Below are 21,721 nucleotides of genomic sequence, written 5' to 3' on the forward strand. Positions count from 1 at the left end.
GAAAGTACAGTGAGGGCAAATAAAATACGGACGCATAGTTCGATGAATTTCAGTTAACGTATAGGTAATTATTGTTCATTCAAGCCATTCCAAGCAAATGCGATGCGTTGTGTTTGCCGAGCAAAAGCAACAAAAACAGTTTTGAAAGCATTTAAGCGTACAAATAAATAATATTCAATAATTTTTGTGTTTTTCATACGTTATTTGTTGAGGTCCGTATATTTGAGTAAAGTGTTGAGTTTTTGTGGTTTTTTTTGTGTTAATAAATATAATTTTTATTACGCACGTAAGTTAAAGCCATGTTGTGTATGTGCGGATGTTATTGTATTTATTTATTTATGTTTTTCGGTAATAAATAATTTTCGGTCTCCATGTTTGCGTTTCGTATGAATATCGCATTGTTTACCAATTTTCCAGGCAATTTTGCATTCAATGCACGATTTGCAATATTTCATAGTGCATTTGTCGATTTTTTCATACACATAAATTTTAAACCGATTTATTTTGCACATCATGCATGTGTGTAGGTGTGTATATGCAGTTATGATAATGTTAGTTTTTTTGTGGTTGGTGTTGTTGTATTTAATATTATTGTATAATGCAGTTTTCATCAATTCGGTGTTGGTTGTTTTTGTTAAGTTTTTGTTGAAGCACAAAACACATAAAAGCGCAAAATATAAGAAGAGAAGAGAGAACATAAATTTGCAGTTAAGTCGCTTGTCAAAATAAATTAAGCAAATAAATATGGTTAACTTACACAAAATTCATAATGCAAATATGTGTGGTATTATAAGTTACAGATACAGGGTGTTACATATTACAATTATTATATATTAAACTGGTTAGGGCTAAGCTGAGATTCGCTACATTGTGGAAATCAGCTACTGTGGAATTATAAAAAAAATATAAAGTATAATTTAGTCACGAAAAAATCGTTTCCCTGTTCAATATGCATTATGGTGACGTTCAAAGATTCAAGAATCAAATCAGTCAGCTTCGCAAATAAAACTTTAAATGAGTTTTTCTCGAAGGCCTGTTTTTCAAATGGTGGTCACGATGTTACCATTTTACCGAGATAGCGAATATATAAAGTCACTTGGTACAAATTTATGACTTCGGAATGTATGACCAACACTCTGCTGTCAAAGTAACTTAGTATTAACTGTTACCAGCTGCTAAATTTTATTAAAATTTTTTTACAATTTTTCGTAGTATTTAGAATAATACCAAGCACCAAATCTTTTTGAATTGACCCTCCAAAAAAAAAAAAGAGTTGACCCTTTTGATAAAGGGGTATGCCGATTTCAGTGGAAATTATAATTATTTTCCAGTTCACCAATAAAAAATGCTGAGTCTTCAACACCAAAATTCCAAAGTTCAGGACTTTGTTTGTTGTGTTTGTCATCGTCATTATTACACAGCTTTTCTACCCAATACTAATATCATTATTTTTATACTCTTGCAACATGTTGCTTCAGAGTATAGAGGTAAATATAGGGTTATACAAGGTACGTTCCAAAGCAAACAGGACTTTTTGAATCTAGCGCCCCCTGGTGACGCCATATGTGGACTGGTGCGTTAGAATCTGCTCTCCAGTGAGAATTTCACGACATTTCATAGATTGGAAGTGAAGTTATTGTGTTTTAAGTGTCAATTTGTTTGTGTTATCGGTGCGAAAATGAGCTTCGAACAAAAAGCCAACATTAAATTTTGTTTTAAAATTTGGTAAAACTTTTACCGAAACGTTTCAATTGATGAAACACGTTTATGGCGATGATTGCCTATCCCGTAGCAGAGTGCACGAGTGGTTTCAACGTTTTGAAAGTGGTCGTGAGGACATAAGTGATCAACAAGTGGGCCAATCAAAATCCGTGTTTACCGGAAATACCATTTAAACTGTTCGTGATTTCATCAAAAATCAGAAATCATCATTGAAATTCAAGGAAATGGAATTGAACAACTCCAAAACATCGATTTATCGCGTTTGTTGCGCCGTATTCGATGTGCTCGGCCCGAATATCGCGAAGACGAAAGTTGGCGTTTGTTGAAATGCGCCGTCTCATCAATCGACGCTTGTGACCGATTATTTGACCAAAAGTCATATTTTATATATTAACCACTCCCCGCATTCACCTGATATGGCACCGTGCCATTTCTTCCTTTTCGGAAAAATGCATTTGCCCATGAAAGGAAAGAATAAATGCAGACGTAGAGGCCATTCAAAAGGCTTGCACCGGCATACTGGCGGCCATACCGGCCAACGAGCTAAAACTCTCGTTGGACTTGCTTTTGGAAAAAAAACTATATTGAAGCAGAAGGAGACTATTTTGAATAAAATAAATTGAGTTTGCCGAAAAACACATTTGTTCTGTTTTTAAGTCCTGTTTACTTCGGAACACACCCTGTATAAACGACGAGACGAATTGAAATCTGACTTACTGTGCGTTTATACGTCCGTGCGTAATTTTAGTAACAATTGGGATATTTTGATGAAACTTGATATGCGAGTTCCTTGGCAAAAGCGTAAGGACATGTTCGTAGATGGGCGTAAACAGATTACTGTTACGATCGCAAAATACCATAAACCGAAATCACGGTAGTAACCGTTTTGACCTGTGGGTCAAAATTTTGAAAAAGTGGTCGTAACCCGACTTCTAATGTACATATCTCCCAATCCACTAGAGCTACCACAACCAAATTCTGCTAGTACAAATATTTTAAGACCTCTTACAGGCAGTGGGAAAATGGATAACTCCGCTCACTGGTAGTGTAGGGTACTGTCTGTTAAAAACTACTTAAAGCACGATAAATCAGTAACTAAATACGCCAGAGATATTAATTTTTACCCACAAGATGGTATGTGAAAAGATGAAAATGACATATCTGAAGACCTGACCTACCGATTTCAACCAAATTGGTGCGTTACATTCCTCTGCTACAGTGGCAAAATAGGCGAAAGCGTATTACAACCACACCTAATTCTCATACTCGTATAACACGATTTTAAATTCCATTTGAAACTTTCACTTTCCAGTATACAAGAATCAATCAATAAATCAGGATAAAACTTTACACAAATACTGCCGTTGAGGTGTTCCACCTTATGACTAAAAATCGAGAAAATCGATATAAATCAGTTCAAGCCCCTAAGTACTGTAAGTAAGTTGACTTTTTACCGAAAATATCGGCCAATGTGCGAGATATAATTGAAATTAATAGATAGTCCTTTCCTGATAGCAGTATGTCTGTGTGTTGCAAATGGGTATAATCAGATCAACTCTTCCCTTAGACCCCTTATACCTAATACAAAGATTCCGGGTGATTTCTTAATTGTTTATTTTAAGTTTTTTGCAACACCCTGCATCGTCAACAGGAGTTAATTTCAAACAAACTTATATGTATATACAACATAAAAAGTAAAATAAATAATTCATTATAACAACATTACCATATAATTTAATTAGTTTCTTCGTTAAGTACAATAATTCATTAGTGGAATGCATGTTGATTTACGTTTGTTTTTCCAATTTTTTTATAAACTCTTAGTTTTTGCTTCAAATGCACACACTTACACATAATATTATATTAAGCAAATAGTAGATGTAAACAAGCGAGCGAAAATATACATATGTGTGTGCGGTATAATCATAAATTCAAACAAATCCGTAGCATAGCTGCAGGCGCAATGTAATGGAATCGCACACAATTAAATTATTTGCCATGCATTAGAAAATGGACGCTGGAGGGGCTGGTAAATAAAGAATAGCCAACACGTGCATGGTGTGAGGATGTGTTGTTATTAATTACGATTAAATAAATAAACAAATACAGGGCTTATTGACGCGAATTGCATTGGCTTTTCATTTGTTTTGCCAGTTGAAGATATTTAAATTGGAAAGGGTATTGAAAGTGGTAGTTTCCAGTAAAATTTTTCAAACTATGTAAATTACTTTCTGTAGGAAATATATGTTAAAACCATTAATGGATTACCTTAGAATTAAATGAAGTGATAAATATTGTAAAATTCTGAGTTATGAAACCAACTATTTCTTCATGTGTGGAAATGTAAACATGAAAAGCCGTTGGAAAATGCAAAATGAATATGCTGAGTCAAGCGAATCAAATATCTCGAAAGGAAGAGGTGACAAGTGAGCTAAATATGCTGAGAAAATTGCACCAAATGGTTTTGTTTTTTAATAAATAAATAAAAATTATTATTAAACAAATACTAGGTATATACAGTTCTATAATAATATTTACTAGTTGGTCTTGGTGAAAATGAAATTAAAACTATTGTAAACAAAATAAATAAAATATAAATAATTTGTAGGTTTAAAATAATAACATTTAAATAAATATGTTTGTATAATATAAAAACTTCTTAATAATAGGAATGCATAATGTAATTTCAAAACTCGAATACTACTTCAAAATATTGAAAATTCAAGATTTGAATACTACCTCAAAATTGTTGTAATTTGTTTCGCTTATACTTTAAAATACTCGAAATAAAAATTTATTTTTTGCCACTAAAGTTGAGGCTCCTTCATAATACTTTCAAAAATACATTCTTGCTTGTACTTACATTTATCTTGACGTCTGCGTCGGCGGCATATACAAATGATAATGCAACAGATTATAATCACGGCCAAAAGTAGCGCCAATATCGAGGCAACCAATATGATGAGTGTGGTTTTATCCCAGCGTTGCCACCATGCTAGTTGTTCTGCGTGTTTGATGAGAAAATACAAAAACTATTTAGCGATAATTCTTTTACTTAGCAACACTTAATTGGAAATAAAGACAAACGAATAAACACTTGGTGGTGGTAATGTGCTGGGAGAAAACATATAAACTTCATTATATGGATAATACTATTTTCGAACATAAAAGTTACGGAAAAACACTCAGACAAATTTTCATTATCCATATAATGGATAATTGTTTTTTCTTAGTTTTTTATAGTTTAAGTATTTCAAAAATAGATAATATTATTAATGAATATTGGAAAAAATATAAAACATTTAAAAAGTCATTAAATAATTAAAAAATCGGTTGTTAGTTAATGACGACGAATATAAAATTGCAGATTTAAAATTATTTTTAAAAAGTGTTTTTCGGTTGCGGTTATTTCAGAATGTCTTTACGTATGATTGATTTATTATTTGCCAGTTTTCTTTTCATGAATTGCCATTTTGTAATTTTTTGGTATTAAAAATAAAGCAAAAAGTCTTTTGTACCGATTTAAAAAAATCGTAATTTACATTTCTTTTTTTCTGTATTTTTATATGAATACTGAGCCAAATTGTGCAACTAGAAATGAGAAAATATTCATTCTTAAAACTTTTGTGGAGAATTCAAACAAAAGACTAAGATTTTTTAAGCAGTTAATTCTCTAGGAAAATATTAAAGGAACATAATATTATAGCTTAACATTTTCACTCTCTTTTGTGTGGAACGTGCATACGCCATACACACATATTTACGCAATTCATATCACATATGACAGTGAGCACCGCATAGTAGCTCATAGCAACTCACTTTAAATATTTCCTGAATTATTATTTTTTAGATATATTCTTGAAAACATTTGCAAACAGCATAAAGTGAAATTCACGGAATATTTACTTGTCAGCTGAAATATGTGTTTATTAAACAAATGAATTGTATGCCCCTACACACCGTTATGCAGAGTAATCAGTAATCCATTTCTGTCAGTGAGCTTTCCTAAGTAATTGTGTGCGAAATGCGTGTATATATGTATATATCAACACACTTGGGTAACATTTGTAGCTGGATACATGTGTTCACAAGTTGATAAATATTCATTGCATACTTTACGGCGCATAGGTGGTCTGCACATAGGATTACCTATAGATACATTGTAGAGCGCACAAATTCGTCAGTGAATGGGTAAATATACATTCCATTGGACTCGACATAGAAGATGTTAGCAATTTCGACTAGATTACTTAAATTTTCACTTGATGAATTAAATCTAAAGTTAAGTCAAGATATTCATAGGTTATTAACTTTGATTAGGGGGCTTCAATAGTTTTTTGCAAACGAAAAATAACGGATGTTTCGGGGCATCTAGAACCTAGTTGAAGTTCCTAGCGGTTCACTAATGCAGTTAGTCGAGGCTGGAGTCCCTAAAATGAATTATTAGAATTATGACTCTCATTTTTAATAATATTTTCACAAACCATATATCCTTACTATGTCTAGGCATTTTTTTATGGTATCCCTCTTTTAATTCACAATTTCTGTTAAATTACAATAAATTAATAATCCGAGTTCAATGCAATATAACGATAATATCAAAACTATTGTCCCTTAGGCATAAAATGTTAAATTTTTAGGTCATTTAAAATATATATTGGTCTCGACAAGTGATTCACATGTATCGTAAACTATTGACCAAAGCCAATCCGATAAATTAGTGTTAGACTTTTTGTGACCCGTTGCTTCAGATTTGTTTGCTAGGTTAAAATTTCTGCTCACACCAGCTGTTTAGAATTTACATGCACTCACAGGCACATACGAAGGATCTTAATATAGTGAACCACTATTAGCAGACATACATACATTAGTGGTTAAGAGCACTCTTTTTATTATATAATCCGTTGTTACCATTTTGTGTGTACTCTTTTCTGGCAGACAAAAGCATATAAGCCGCAAATAATTATCTACTATTTTTATTTTCAGAAAAATTTTGTGCTTGCAATGCAACCATTACAAAAACAAAATAAACATATATAAACCTGAAAATTACAAAGCAAATCTCCCTGAAAAACAAAAGTGAATTTCAGTGTATGCTTTACAACGTTTACCTCCATTAGTGCTTTATATTATAGAGAATAACCTCAAAAATGGGACACATATAACAAAATTTAGGGGGAAAAATAATAACAAAAATTTATTAAAAATTTTCACACAATATTACAAATATGACAAAACTACATAAGTATGGGTCTTTATAAACAGGTATATATGTATATACTATATATAGTAGGCATCTACATTACCATATTTAAATAATAGTGAATGCTTGCAAGTAATTATAGCGGATTATAGCACATTTGCGTCTACTTACTTTTCGGTCGCACTGTTTGTTAGTTAGTGGTTGTAGTTAGCGGTAATATGTTGTTTTTTACATTTTTGATTTAATGAAGCATTATTGTGAAAATATTTACAAATTTTTTATGAGTGACGAAGAAGAGACAAGAGCAGCAAAAAGATGAAAATATAGATAACGGAATTAAATATGGCTTTTAATTTTGGAGAATATATGATGTGTACAAATACAAGTATGTGTGATATGCGGTGTGTAAAACTAATCACAGTATAAGCTTATAAGAAAGTTAAATGTAAATTTTGTTATGATAAGTTTTGAATTATGCCATTGTTAGAATTTAGTCAGCATTGAAGCTAACTTTACTTGCAAGATTAATACTTTAGTAGGGCAATTCAGAATCTTGTGCATCTGAGTTTGCAAAATTATGCAATTGCAAATATTTACCATCAACAATGAACGTCTTTTTTGAGGTTTCTATGCAACCCTTGCAAAGACCATTAATTCACAGCTGATTGGTGAAGAAAAACATGGTTTGAAAACAAAATTTTCGCACAAATTGGAAAACACGTCGAAAAAAATTTTAGGGAAAAACAAGAAAAAACGTTAACTTCGGTTGCACCGAAGCTAAATACCCTTCACAGGTGCATTTCTGTTAGTAACTATGTGTTCAGTTTGTATGGAAGCTATGTGCTATAGTTAACCGATCTGATCAATTTCCTCGGAGATTACATTGTTGCCTTAGAAAATAATATATACCAAATTTCGTGAATACATCTTGTCAAATGTGAAAGTTTTCCATACAAGCATTTGATTCCGATCGTTCAGTTTGTATGGCAGCTATAGGTTATAGTGGTCCGATATCGGCCGTTCCGACAAATGTGCAGCTCCTTGAAGAGAAACAAATTTTCAAAACGATATCTTAAAAACTGAGGGATTAGTTTGTATATATACAGACAGACAGACGGACAGACAGACGGACATGGCTAAATCGATTCAGCTCGACATATTGATCATTTATATATATACTTTATAGGGTCTCCGACGATTCCTTCTGGGTGTTACAAACTTCGTGACAAACTTAATATACCCTGCTCAGGGTATAATTAGCTGACGCTTTATTTGATGAAGCTGCAGAAGAAGTTATGGACATTGAAGGTAACAAATATTTTTATGCGGCATATAGCACTAATTTCACTTTTACTTCTGGGCCTTCCTGCAGAAAATCCAGTTTACTCTGGATTTCTTTTTCGCTCCACTTTTTATTCTGATTTTCACGTTTTAGCCTTATTTTAGTCAAACTGGTTTGTTCCATTTCTTCTCTTTGTTTACAATGTTTTAATTTTTGACAGCAGCTGATAATTTGCAAACCAGTGTTGCAAATAATACAATGGCGTTTCTAAAAGCAAAAATATGCTCGCTAATTTGCAATTGCAAAGATGCAAGACCATTTGCCCTAGTGTGACCTCACCAGGAGTAATTTAATTCTAAAGCATGAAAGTGTAAAGTACATCCATCCTGCCAGAATCCTGGATGATAAGTATTTATAAGTATGATCCCATTGTGACAGTTGATACGATAAACTAATCTTTGAAATCCACAACGTCCTTACTTCAATTACATATATATTGATTAATATTACTGAAAGTTTACTAATGAACTATACCCGGTTGTTCAATAAGTTTGGTCCTTCGATAAGAGAGGGCGTTGCTATTAGCCAAACATTTTTTTGTTTTGTTGGTATGCTTTTCATATGAACGTTCAAATACGTTTTATTTCAATCTGTCAATTCATTCTTTGCTTACAAGGCATATAGAGTCACCGTGTCACAGTATTTTTTACAACGGAGAAATGGAATATCGTGCAGTGTTAAAATTCTTATTTTTGGAAGGTGTAGCACCAAAAGAAGTTCACGAATGAATGGTAAAAGTGTATAATGATTATTCACCTACAATTAGAACAGTAGAAAGATCGGTTGCTGAATTAAAACGTGGGCGTACAAGCCTTGAACACGATCCACGTGAAGGACGTCCAAAAAGCGCATCAACATCAGAAATAATTGCCAAAATGAAAGATATGGTTTTGGAAGACCGTCGATTGACTGAGAGAGATTTAGTAGAGGCTCTACACATCTCATTAGCCAGTGTGAGCCATATTTTAAGTAAAAATTTGGGTTTTAGAAAGCTGTGAGCACAATGGGTGCCGTATTCGGTAACAATGGAACAAAAACACATTCGAATGCGGCTTTCTCAGCAACATTTGGAGCCTTTTAAAAAGGATAAAGTGGATTTTGTGCGTCGATTCATCATTATGGGTGAGGCTTGGGTCTATCACCATGATCGCTATGATCCTGAATCAAAACAGGAGGCTAAAATGTGGTGTGAGCCCGGTTTTTAGGGATGCGAGAGAAATTTTGTTTGTGGATCACTTGCAAACTGGTGAAACAATTAGTTCTGAATATTGATATAACCTTTTGGACCAGTTGAAGTGAACAAATTCATGAAAAAAGACCCGGTTTGCAGAAGAAAAAAATCTTTTTTATTAGAACAATGCACCGCGTCACAAGAGCATTTTGACAATGGTTAAAATCCATGAATTAAAGTTCGAATTATTGTATTCACCAGATTTGAGCCCCAGCGACTACCATTTATTTTAAGAACTTAAAAAACGTATGCGTTTTTCATCAAATGAAAAGGTCTTAAAGGCTGTTGAAGCGTATTTTGTAGACCTTCCGGATTCTCACTTCAGGGATGGGATCCACAGATTGGAGGATCATTGGAGCAAGTGTATTAATCTTCACGGAGATTGCACTAAATAAAAAAGTGTATTTTGAATCATAAAATTGTGTTTTTCTTGTCAAACTACCATACTTTTTGAACAACCTGGTAAGACAAAAAAAGAAAAACAAGAGAAATATATTATGTATGTTAATCAATTATATTGAAGATGAATTTAGTATTGACCATACATGGTTTGCCTTTTGTTCAATAATTGCGTATGAAGTATTAAACGTGTGCAGATTTCTAAATCTTCAACGGTTCCGAGGCTGCAGTCGAAATAGTTCATACATTTTGAATTGTCCTAAGTAGTCCATAAGTCCAGTTTGTGTTAAAAGCTCACGTGTAGGGGGAGGGCAAAATACAATTAAAGCAAAAAATACGAAGCTGACAAGGAGAAAGGGACTAACAACTAACACCAAAAAATATATTTAAATCAAAATTATCATTACCTCGCCACCAGACATAAAGTGGTGAACCCGCTATTTAAAGAGAAGAAATCATAAAAAGCACAAAATATTATTTAATAAAAAGCTTAATGAAAGAGAGGAAACGAAATCAAATAAGAGTATGAATAAAAATCCAAATGCAAATTATAATGAAAATAAGAAAACCTTTTGAAATTTTTTTTTAATCCGCTTAAAGTGCCAGCTGCAGTTGTTGAAAGGCTGCGTCCACGATGCCACTAACTAAAACCAATAAAAATGAAAATTTAGACGATTATTTCACCATCTGCCGCCGACACAACCACCATTGTTTTTGCAGAGCACTTTGCAGATACTCTTCGCCACATTTTCTCTGCGCTAAGGCGCCACAGCCGAATGGGTTAGAGTTTGGTCAAAATCTGGTTAAAATATCACAATTTAATCGGCTTTAAAATGTGCTGTTAAAAAATTGATTCACCGTAAAGGAAATGTTAAACAAAGCTCAAATGCGAAGAGAAGAAGCGCTGCGGAACTGGCAGTGAGTTGGGGTGAGCGGTTGGTGTTGTAAGCAAACAAATCCAATTTCCGTTTCCGCTGCGGTGCAAATACAAAGAATTTCGAAATAAGTGCAGCGTTCTTGACCAACACTGGATTATAGTATACGGGTAGAGAAGAGAACGTGCTCGTTGCCGAGTTGGTTAAAAAAGCTGAAGGAGAGCCGGCACGAGAGCATTCGGAGAGGTGGCAGGCGGCAGATTATTGACTTCACGGTTGTGGTACGTCAGCTGCATAGTAAGAATCTGAATTCCCTAATTGCTAATGTCGGCATACCCGAATGTGGATGGTGCATTGAATATCAAGCCATGGGCTGCAACATCAACTGGCTTGTTTGTTAGCGGTTTGCCGCTGCTGCTGGTTTGGCTTAGCGCAAATAAAACTTAGTTATTGCTTATTTTTCTACAAGCGGTATAGCATTTCGTATCTTTTGGTTTTGTTGTTGTATTAGCATTTTCAACCACCATCTGAACCCCCTTTTGCTGTTGCTCGCAGTGATGCGGAAGCTTTGGCAAAGCTCTTGACTGTTAACCGCGAGTGACCGCGTCCAGCGTGGCAACGGCGCCACCTGAAACAAATATTGACAGCAATCAGCGCCAACCACTACAGCTGAGGCGAACGGATGGAAGCTTCTTCTCTAACACTAGTTAAACAGATACAAATATACGAGCATATATTTTTATTGTACTAGCTACAGTTGTTGTTGTAACACTCAAATGGTGAAAATGTATTGCAATGCAGCAAGTATTTAAAAGCCATAACTGTAAATAAGCTGGGCGTGTAGGGAATGGCAAAGAACGGCAATGTACAGTTATAATGCTTGTTTCCCAAGATGTGCTGTGTTTCATTTGCTTTAGTGATGCCAGCTTGCCATGAACTTCAATTTACATTGGCAGGTTGCAAGTTACAGAAGTTGAATTTAACTTGACTATTGCTGGTTTTTATGTTGCAGCCAAGAAGTGGAATTGAATCGATAAATATTTTAGTTTGGGAGCTAAGTATTCTACTTTTAATATACATTTAATCTGGTTGATTCAGACTTTAAAATTAAACTAAGTTGATGAGATCAAACTTCCGGGCAATAACCTTGTTTAAGAAATTATTTCTTATTTGCTGTTAATTTTACATTTGTTTCTTTCACACATATCCGTATTTACTTATTGTCTTCCGAAGAAATAATTGATAATTGCATAAACGGCACATTCTGAACGTTGGCAGTTTGTCAGCTCTTTCTTTATTTCCATGCAAACTGCCAGGAAATACAAATAAATTAAAAAAATTATATAATTTAAGCACTTTTTGTTGTAAAAGTTAAATCCATAATTTGGTTTTAATTTTCTCCAAATACCCTGTTCAGACTTTATTAGCCTTTGGTGATGCTTGACACTTTCTTGCAAATTATAACATGCGGAAGCCATATTGGTCATAGAAACCACGCATTTTTTATCTGTCCAATAATTGGTAATATGCAGACACATTTTAAGTAAATCAATCAATTAAGAAGCTTTCCATATCTAATGGAAAGGCAATCTTGCAGGTTATAGAGATCGCGCCAGGGGGGTCTTTAAAAAGCCATGTCTCTACATTCGACTATATTCTCTGGTCCTAGTCGCTTTTGCATCGTTATTAACACAATACTAAACAGCACATTTTACTTAACTTATTTCAATAACAAATTTTGGGGTAGAAATGCCATTCCAGCGCCATAGATAGTGACATAAAGTAAAACGCAACCGAGCCATTTTGCCAAATTTATTTGCGTGTGTACTTATGGGACGTTAATATTACGTTTTACGTTTTGTCAGTAAGTCTAAAAGCATTAAATAAAGCGAAATAAATTAAGACAAAGCAAGAAACTGATTACAGCGATGGTGACCCTTAGGACTCTTCTTTGACAGGTTAGCTCTCAGTCACGATTTAAAAAGGTGTAATACATTTTTTTACATGAGAAGTGAACAAATTATATCAATTCAATAACTTTTGAAAATATCGTCCCTCACATATGAGTTCACCATAAGTTCCGCAGGTCTAACATTTGCAAACAGCGGAAAGTATACTTAATGCGGCTTTTATGGTGATAAACGCTTTCATAATTCCCATACCGAAAACGAAATTGCTGTCAACCCACACAAAATTCTGAATTCTATATATAAAGTGGTCAGGATAGCATATAGTACATACCACATATTATATACTTTATATAAAGAATTTGTATGTTTAAGTGAACACCTTCAATTGCAACATATACTTATTGTATATTCGCTTCACCCGTTACTTACCGGCTACTTCGATTTCGCAGAATGACCCCGGGCCGACGGTGTTATTGGCAACGCAACGGTAAGTGCGAGCGATCGCATAGTCATCGTCCAGCACATAAAAACTCTTGTCCGTAAAGCCCTGCCGCTCGCCGCTGCCCAGCCATTCGGCGCTGTCATTTTCCGCTTTAATTGACCATGAAAAATCAGCCTGCAACGACAAAAACGTGCAACAACAATGATAATAATAATAAATACAAATACAAATGCAAACAAGCAAATAAACCAATAAAATCCGTAATTGCGCTTGGATGATTGCAAGCGTGTGCGGGTGTCGGTGTGTTTGGGAGTGTGGGCAATACCATATTTACATTTAAATGTTTTTGTCGCTGTTATCGCCGTGCTTTTTATTACTATTTGCATTGTGCATGCCGCTTTTTGTGGCGCTGGTTATAAATACTCGATTGTTTGATTAAGAGTAAGCCGTGCGAAAAACATAAATATTTTTATGCAATTTAATGTATGTGAGTATGTGAGCATCCAAGCAATTTCTTGCAGACAAGGAAGTCAATTAAACGATATACACACACATAAAAATGTCAAATACAGTTCAGCATATAAGTATGTATGTACAAGCATATTTGATAGCAATCCATTGCATGCCGCATGGAGAATTGGTTTAAACAGCTGTTGACAAATAAATTTACTGGCGATTGCGATATAAAAGCCAAACAATGAGTTTGGATAACCTGCTCTTTTAGCATTTATATACTAAATGCGCCTTTATGTGCCGTCTTGACTCATTCCTCATATATCGTTGATGTACATACGGACAAAGATCAAAGTGTATTATAGTATATAGTAAAATGTATACGCGCCTCGAGTTTTGGAAATTGGCATAAAGGCATTCAAAAATCCAGTTTGTACGAATATTCGCAGAACCTTGAAAATATTTAAGTTAGCGTGAAGACATGGGTATGGGAATGAAAGGAATATAAAATTTTTCAAAAATCTATTGCTAAGATGGTCTTTTGTGTTAGTCTCATAATGTTGAACACTGTAATCTGTAAAACACATCGATGAATTTTTGGGATATCAAACAGAAACAAAGTTGAGTGAATTTTCGAAATTACATGACGAGACTATTTAAGACCGGATATTGCAAGAGTATACTTTTGGAAACATTTCTAAAAGCCTTCCAAATGTTTGGACAACTTTTATTATTTTCCGTCATACAGGAATGACCAAAGAGTAACCTCATCGGTACTTGAGCTTGCGTCACTTCGGCTTTTAGACGTCAATAATGCACAGGCAGAAATTAAGAACTGTTATTGATAACTATGACAACATCTTTTCGGTTTACACTTCCTGTGCATTTTTACTCTGTGCGAAGACCCAAGTAACGCCCCAGATGCGAAAGAATGTCAAAATACCAATACTTAAATATATACTAACTGGTGACCCAGTGCGTGTACATACACATATATATGTAGTATGAGAAAAGGACGGTGTGGAGGCAGCACTGGAAGACTGAAATGAAGCCAACTCTAGACTTTTCGATTTTTTCCAAACAAACAAAACATATCATATGCCTGTCTGTGTGTTCTTAAAGCTTCGAACGCGTCTTTGCATAATCGCACAGCTCCTGTATTTATGTATGTAAATGTCCGTCTGTTGGTATGTATTTTGAGTGCTTCTGAAATAGCGATCGCGCGTTAGTGCGTTGGTGCCTGCAATTGAAATGCTATTGTTTTATTGCCATTGCTACAACAACAACAATACTGGCAGCAGCAACAAACCCATAAACAACAACAACCTGAATACCAGCTCGGGCAACTGTTGCAATAACATGCAGTTGAAGCACACATCAGCGGGCGGCGGGCTGCAGGTTGGGGTCAGTTATTCAGGCGTACAACCATTCAACCAGTAAGCCACATGAAATCCACACATGCACCGACATAGACGTGAGCATACATATGCATAGTAACAGCAAACGGTGTGAAGCGCACTGTTTTCCCTCGCCAGCACTTTCGGCGCGCACATCACTGCACTCATGCGCACACACATATCCGATTTCCGAGCGCTTCGAACTCAAACTATTCGCAGTTCAACTATGCTACGGCAGTCACTGAGCTGCTTGCTGTCGCTTTTACGCAGCAATCAGCATCACTAACCAGAAGAAGCAAAAACAAAATCAAAAAATCGCATGCATTGCATACTTTACGGCGTGCGGCGTGTTTGTTGATCTGTTGGTGTATGTGGTGTATGCAGCACCCACTCCGGTAACATTGAAAGTTGCGATGTAACGCACACACATCACACATCAACATGCAGACTTTCGGCTGCATTCTCGTTTTGCGAAGAGGAGCTTCGAGCAGCCCTCGAATTGTATGTACGTGTGAGTCTGTAAGTGAGTATATTTCGCAAATACCCCAATGTGTGGTTATACGCTAGCCACTGTGTACAGTTAGATGTGTGTAGTTTTATATGTTTGAGTGCTTACCTCTACAGGATTTCCGAATGCTGTGCAAATTAGTGTATCCTGGTCATCGATCTCGTGCCTTTCAATATCGCAACGTGGTTTAACTGCAGGCAGACATGCAATCAGCAATGCCAAAAATCCGAACAGCAAAAAAGTCAGCTCCAGAAATATCGACAGTATTGGTAACAGTAATAACAGCAACAAAATAAGCGTACAGCGTCACATCAATGTGTTGTTTGGTTTTCAGCAGAAGTCCGAAATGTCCGCACGGCCGCCGAAGGGTTCATGAAAAATGGACAGAAACAACAGAAAGTCAGTGCTGAATAATTTAGAAATTTTTGTTTGACCTTATCATGTAATTAATTTAATGGAAATTACTTAAAAATGTACTTGTTTGCTGTTTCATAGTGTTTTTGACTTTAGTGTGGTGAATAATCCTATGTGATACTAAATAATTAAAAATTTCCTAGAGAAAGTTTAAAACATAACAAAGTATTTAAAACTTGTATATCCTTTATCCCGAAGTTTAGGTATATATAAAATTCTCTATTTCGACTCTAAATTTTTACGAGTAGAATTTTGTGTCTGAATTTCTCGTCAATTCTTGCAAAATTAACGAAGTTTTGAGAATTTCTACTCGTATACCTGCCTCAGGCATATTTTGCATCCGATTTCACAATTTTAAAGCGTTTTTCGCCACCCTAAAACACACATATTATCTCCAACTTCACCAACTTCAGACATCAGTCGCATACTGAGGGCTGGTTTCCACAATAAGGCTAGGACAAATAAGGAAACGACTTTGGTTAGTCAAGAACTTATATTAAGTTTTGGCCGCTTCTCGGCTTTGCATATATAGTCCTGTTTTTTCTACGTTGAACTGGATTATCCAGACCCAATCATTTAATCAACGTTAATCAGGGACGGATCTAGAGTAGAATGTATACTATATAATTTCGTACTTGCAATTCAAACGAGTTAAAATAATGAGTTAATACCAAGGCTGCCTCCGTCCCGCTAAAACCCCGTCAGGCTCAGAGTACGTTCTCCCCAGTCATAATTAATCTGGTTTGGCAATTGCAAATTAAAATTAAAATCAATATTCATATTGTAGGTACAATACTTTATATTTCAATATTACAATGTGAAAATTAGTGACATAACAGAACAACAGACACAAAATTTTAAATATTTTAAATTCCATCAGATTCTGTTACTTCTCAGTATATAATAAAGCACCAACGAACATATCGGGATAAACCTCTGTCAAAAGGTTTGCCATTTCAACTCCAAAAATTGTCGAAATCGGACTATAACTGTTTATGGCCCCAGAACCGGAGATGCGGACCCCACTGACAAAGCTGTCTTTTTACCGAAAACAACGGTCAATGATGCCACATATTATAGTAATTCGGAGAGACTCTTTTTCTAATAATGATCTACACTTGTGTCAAAAATGGAAAAAAATTATCATTCACCTTATATAAAAATTTTTAAACTTCATTAGGGGTATTCTCTTGCTCTTGCAAAATCCTTGCACGGTGCACGAATTGCAGAGTTTTCCACTTGGTGCAACGGCACAACAGCAAACGAACTCTGAAAATTATTTGCAATGGCTGCAAAATATGTCAGACTAATACTTAAAAATATAATTGCAACCCTGTCTTAGCTGTCATTTTACATAAAGACATATTACGCTGTTAAATTGTTGAGGAAGGTAAATTTTAATAAGATTTTAGAATTTCTACTTTAGTTATAAAAATTTGCTATAGTTTTTTTGTTAAGAATGAATACAGAACGTGATCCAATTCACAATAGTCATTCTCAATAAATTGACCGAATCATCCGTTCATATATCACTAGATTCTGCAATGGGTGCTATCTTGGCCTTGCATATTTCAGTATAGGATTTCTGCATTTTGTGTCATCGTGTAATCTTGCAAGAGCAAGAGAATCCCCCTATTGTATTAGAGTGTATAATTGTGAAATAAGGGAAAAAGATATCTTATCAATAGTAAGCGAATGCACATATGTATATTATTGGATATAATATAGTTTAATGCAGAAAATGTCCAAAATATCGAACGAAGAGGGGCAGCGAATTGCTCCAGCTTCCATATACTACATATATTAATTTATTTATTTTAGTTCAGAGTGGGAGTTATATTGATAAAATTGTCAAAGCGCTAATTATGAATAAAATTGATTTAGACCAGCGTCTAATACCTTAATTATTATTACAAAGAACTCCGTTTCACTGGTTTATTTTGTTTATACTACTTAAACTAAATTTATATTTCTCTTTGATTGAGTTTATATGATACGTTTCTCATTTGACTCAACTAGGTTCATTTTAGTGTCAGCAAAAAACAGTAATCTTTATTATTTTAAATTTCGCGCGAAAGCACATTCGTCAAAATGTTTTTTTTTTTCTCAGGTTGGTACGACTGTCGGTGACATATGTGGCAACTTTCACATCGAAAAGTGCATTCGGCGATTTTTACGATTAGTGAAATTATTCAAAGCAGAAGCTCCATTAAATTTTGTGGGCGGATTTAAATTTATGTTGCCGAATCATTCAGAATGTTGCAAAAGGTCTAGGGTGATAATTGTTTGTAGGGAGCGAGTGGGTTTGATTGGTGCAAATTATTCAAAGAGAGTCGAGAACGCGTTAACAACGAACCAAGTCCAGGAAGGCAATCAGCATCAACTAGTGATCAACACTCAATGAAATAAAGAAATTGGTGCTTGAGAATCGACGATTAACAGTCAGATTTCTTACTGGTACCGTTGGAATATCGGAAAGTGCAGTGAAAAAAATTTTGAAACATCATTTGGGCCTAAAAAAAGTTAAAACAGGATTGGTTCCAAAATCAATACATTTTTTCGAAAAACAGAGTCGCGTTAGCATCTGTGAAACAATACTTTCCGACTACTATAATTTCATGAAAATTATTATTACTGGCGTTGAGTCATGGATCTATGATTATGACCAAAAAACAGATAATTAATCCGCTGAAAGGTGAGCCGAAGACGAAAAAACCACGGGAGATCAGGTCAAAAATCAAGGCTATGTTGAAAGTTTTCTTCCAAAGTCGATTTATTCGTAAGACGAGGCCGAAATTATGAGACGAAAACTTTTGATTTTTGCTCTACGATAATGCACCGTTGCAAATTTTCAACCAATATCGTGCCGAAACCACCATCTTCACTTGATCTAGCTCCGTGTGAATCTAGCCGCATTGAATGCTATTCCTAAAATTGACTTCAAGAACTTTTTCGAGGATTGGAAAAAAATTTAGCACAAGTGTATTCGGGTCAAAGGGAATTAGTTTGAGGAGGAGAAAATAGGTTTTGAAGAATAAATAAAAAAATGGCCTAGAATATAATTTAATAAGGTGCCGAACATGTAATCGATCCTTTCACCATTTCGTCAAATAATGAATGTTGCAACATTTTTATACTCTTGCAACATGTCGTCATAGAGTACAATAATTTTGTTCACCTAACGGTTTTTTGTATCACCTAAAAATAACCGAGATCGATACCTAATTAATTGAAACCGAGTGAGGGCCTTTCTGCCCATCAGTTCAAGCGGTAACTTGAGCTAAAATTTAGACATCTTAATTAAACTTTTTCACATATTCCTTTAAAAAATAATGAAGACGAGTTTGTAGATTGGCGTAATTGAACAACTTCCCGGGCAAAAAATAGCATTAATCGAAATCCTAACAAAGCCATATTTAAGATATAAAACTTTTTGATCAATAACTAAATGCACCAGAGACTTTTAGATTCACACGTAGGATGATGCAATATAGCTTTAAAGAAGCCGGAGTCAGAATTAGAATACGGGCATGGTTCGGCTCACATTTAGGTGGAATCACATATTTTTGGATTTGCTCGACCAACTCCCACTGAATTCGGTATATAACATTATTCTGAGCAGCCTATGTTATGTTGTGAAAATGGGTCAAAACGGACTACAACCACGCCTACTTCCCATATAACACGATTTCAAATTCCATCTGATTCTTTCACTTTATAGTACGCGAAACAAATATCAATATAGTTAATTTTGCCAATCGGATTCCAAAAATTGATAGAAACTGGTCAACACTTCTTATGTATATAACATAAATATTTTTTAACTTTCGGTTCTCTTTTTAGAACAACTACGGTCAATATGATAGAAATTTTAATGAAATTTGGAAGAAATGGATGAAACAATGGCAATACATGCAAGTTGCGAAAGTATATAATTTTGGTACACGTAGGAACTAAGACGGAAGGGCTACATCCTCCTTTTTATTTTCACAAAAATCTATCAGTAGAAGCAAATATTCACATTTGTGCTGCAATTATGCCGAAAAACGAGGCACTATAATTGCTAGAAAAATATATAGCAGCCATAATCGAATCGCCAATTTTTACTCGTTAACTTCGAGCACTGTTTTTTTTTTAAATTCATATAAAAGCAATTGAAATCTTATCGAGTTGCCTCCATACAATCTGAAATATAACGACATATTGCACCCTAACTGATGGAAGCCTTTTCAGACAGCTGGTATAAGTTGTTGGATTATCTACTCTCAAATGCTTTTCGGATCACCTAGCGTTTTTATTGGAAGTGCCTTTTGCGAAACATTTTAAATCGTCTATGAATTTGGTTCCGTTCCTTAACACGACATATTTTCTTCATACATGTAGGTACGTTTGATTTATTTGAACCTTATCATTTGATCAGATTAATATATAAATTTCTAAACTTCTCCAGAACTGTATATACAACCTTCAAGCAGAAATTTAGCAGCAGACTCCATAGTGTTAATCTTCGTTATATAGTTTAGTTATTTCTTAAGTGAATAAGATAATATAAATAAGAAATATCGTTTTATAGAACTTTGTTTCACCTAATCACACTTTATGCAAAGTTCTAAATCGCATACTTTATGAAATTCATTTCGAAGACGCAAAGTGTTACATCGGCATTTCATGTATTATATTTTTTATTGCTTGCAATTTTGCAAAGCTATTTTGTAATAAAACGTAATCTGTTCTGTAACCACGAGCTCAAATATCGGATACAAAACTCCTACTGACCGACTAACACATATGCAATACCGCATCTTGGTCACATAATTGAAATTGTGTCGAAAATTTAATTCAAGCGCATAGTTGCCGCCGAAAGGTCAAAAGGATCAATGCGGCGCTGTTGGCGACACTTCCGGTCAATTTCAATTGAATAGCGGTCATTTAATGCTACAAAACAGCCGAACTCAGCATAAATAGTATTAACGGTATGTGAATGGCGTTGAAACTTTTCAATAATAAATATTAAATAGGCTTATCAAAGCGTGACCAGCTGTGAAATCCGAAGCACCCGCCCGCACCACACACCGCAGCGAGCTTAGCCACACGCATCCACACTTTGTGGATGGATATGGGCGGAGGTGTCTGAGTGAGTGTGGTTAAAATGCAGAAATTTATGGCTTCGAACCATTTACCGCATATTTTTTGCTAAATAATTCTACATAATACGAATGAGGCAAACGATTGTGAACGAACGCAAATAATAGAAATATTAAAAAACGCGACGGGCATTCAACAAGGGGCTCAAACACTCTTATGGATGTGTATTTGAACGTATGACATTACAAAAGACATAACAATTTTGTGGCTGTGACTTGGCAACAATTGTAGAAAAAGGTTCCAATAAAATGCCCGACACGGCGCTGAAAGGCAAAGTATCAAAATGGAAATAATCATAAAAATTCGTAAAATTATTCGGACAATTTCAAACACTTGCGTCAATGGCTCAGTACACGCCTGACAAGCCGCCAAACAAAGCGCATGAAAGGACACTTTCAAACATCACAGACATGCAGTTATACGTACTAAACAAGTGAAATGCATATGTGTCTGTGCTCTTGTAATACAAATTCCGCTGTGTTGACAGCTTCCCCTCTTTACAGAATGTAATTTGAAATATTTTGAAACGCTAGGATTTTTGTTTGTAATTGTAATTCTAGAGAAAAAGGTCGCTTAGAAATGACATGTGACAATTTCATAACGGTCGTAATTTCAAAAGCGTCCCTTTTCTTTATTGCAAAGTGTAATACCTATAATTCTTATTTTAGCGACAAAGTTGA

The 21,721-nt window shown here is 34.8% G+C and overlaps 1 protein-coding gene across 9 annotated transcripts in view; it reads right to left on the minus strand.

The window, feature by feature from the left end:
- The window catches only part of LOC120778691 (hemicentin-1), a 532,407-nt gene that overhangs the window by 22,022 nt on the left and 488,664 nt on the right, over positions 1 to 21,721 (minus strand). For 6 of the 9 annotated variants that reach the window (XM_040110643.1, XM_040110645.1, XM_040110637.1 and 3 more), the window contains exons 19-22: positions 15,591 to 15,673; positions 13,112 to 13,298; positions 10,305 to 10,334; positions 4,586 to 4,726 (exon numbers count right to left, since the gene is read on the minus strand). In XM_040110643.1, the coding sequence (XP_039966577.1) occupies positions 4,586 to 4,726; positions 10,305 to 10,334; positions 13,112 to 13,298; positions 15,591 to 15,673 (441 nt within the window). The remainder of the gene's footprint in view (positions 1 to 4,585; positions 4,727 to 10,304; positions 10,335 to 13,111; positions 13,299 to 15,590; positions 15,674 to 21,721) is intronic. The other 3 variants (XM_040110644.1, XM_040110638.1, XM_040110642.1) reach the window with 1 other exon arrangement.

This window comes from Bactrocera tryoni, chromosome 5 (genome assembly GCF_016617805.1).
Source record: "Bactrocera tryoni isolate S06 chromosome 5, CSIRO_BtryS06_freeze2, whole genome shotgun sequence".
NCBI lineage: Eukaryota > Metazoa > Arthropoda > Insecta > Diptera > Tephritidae > Bactrocera > Bactrocera tryoni.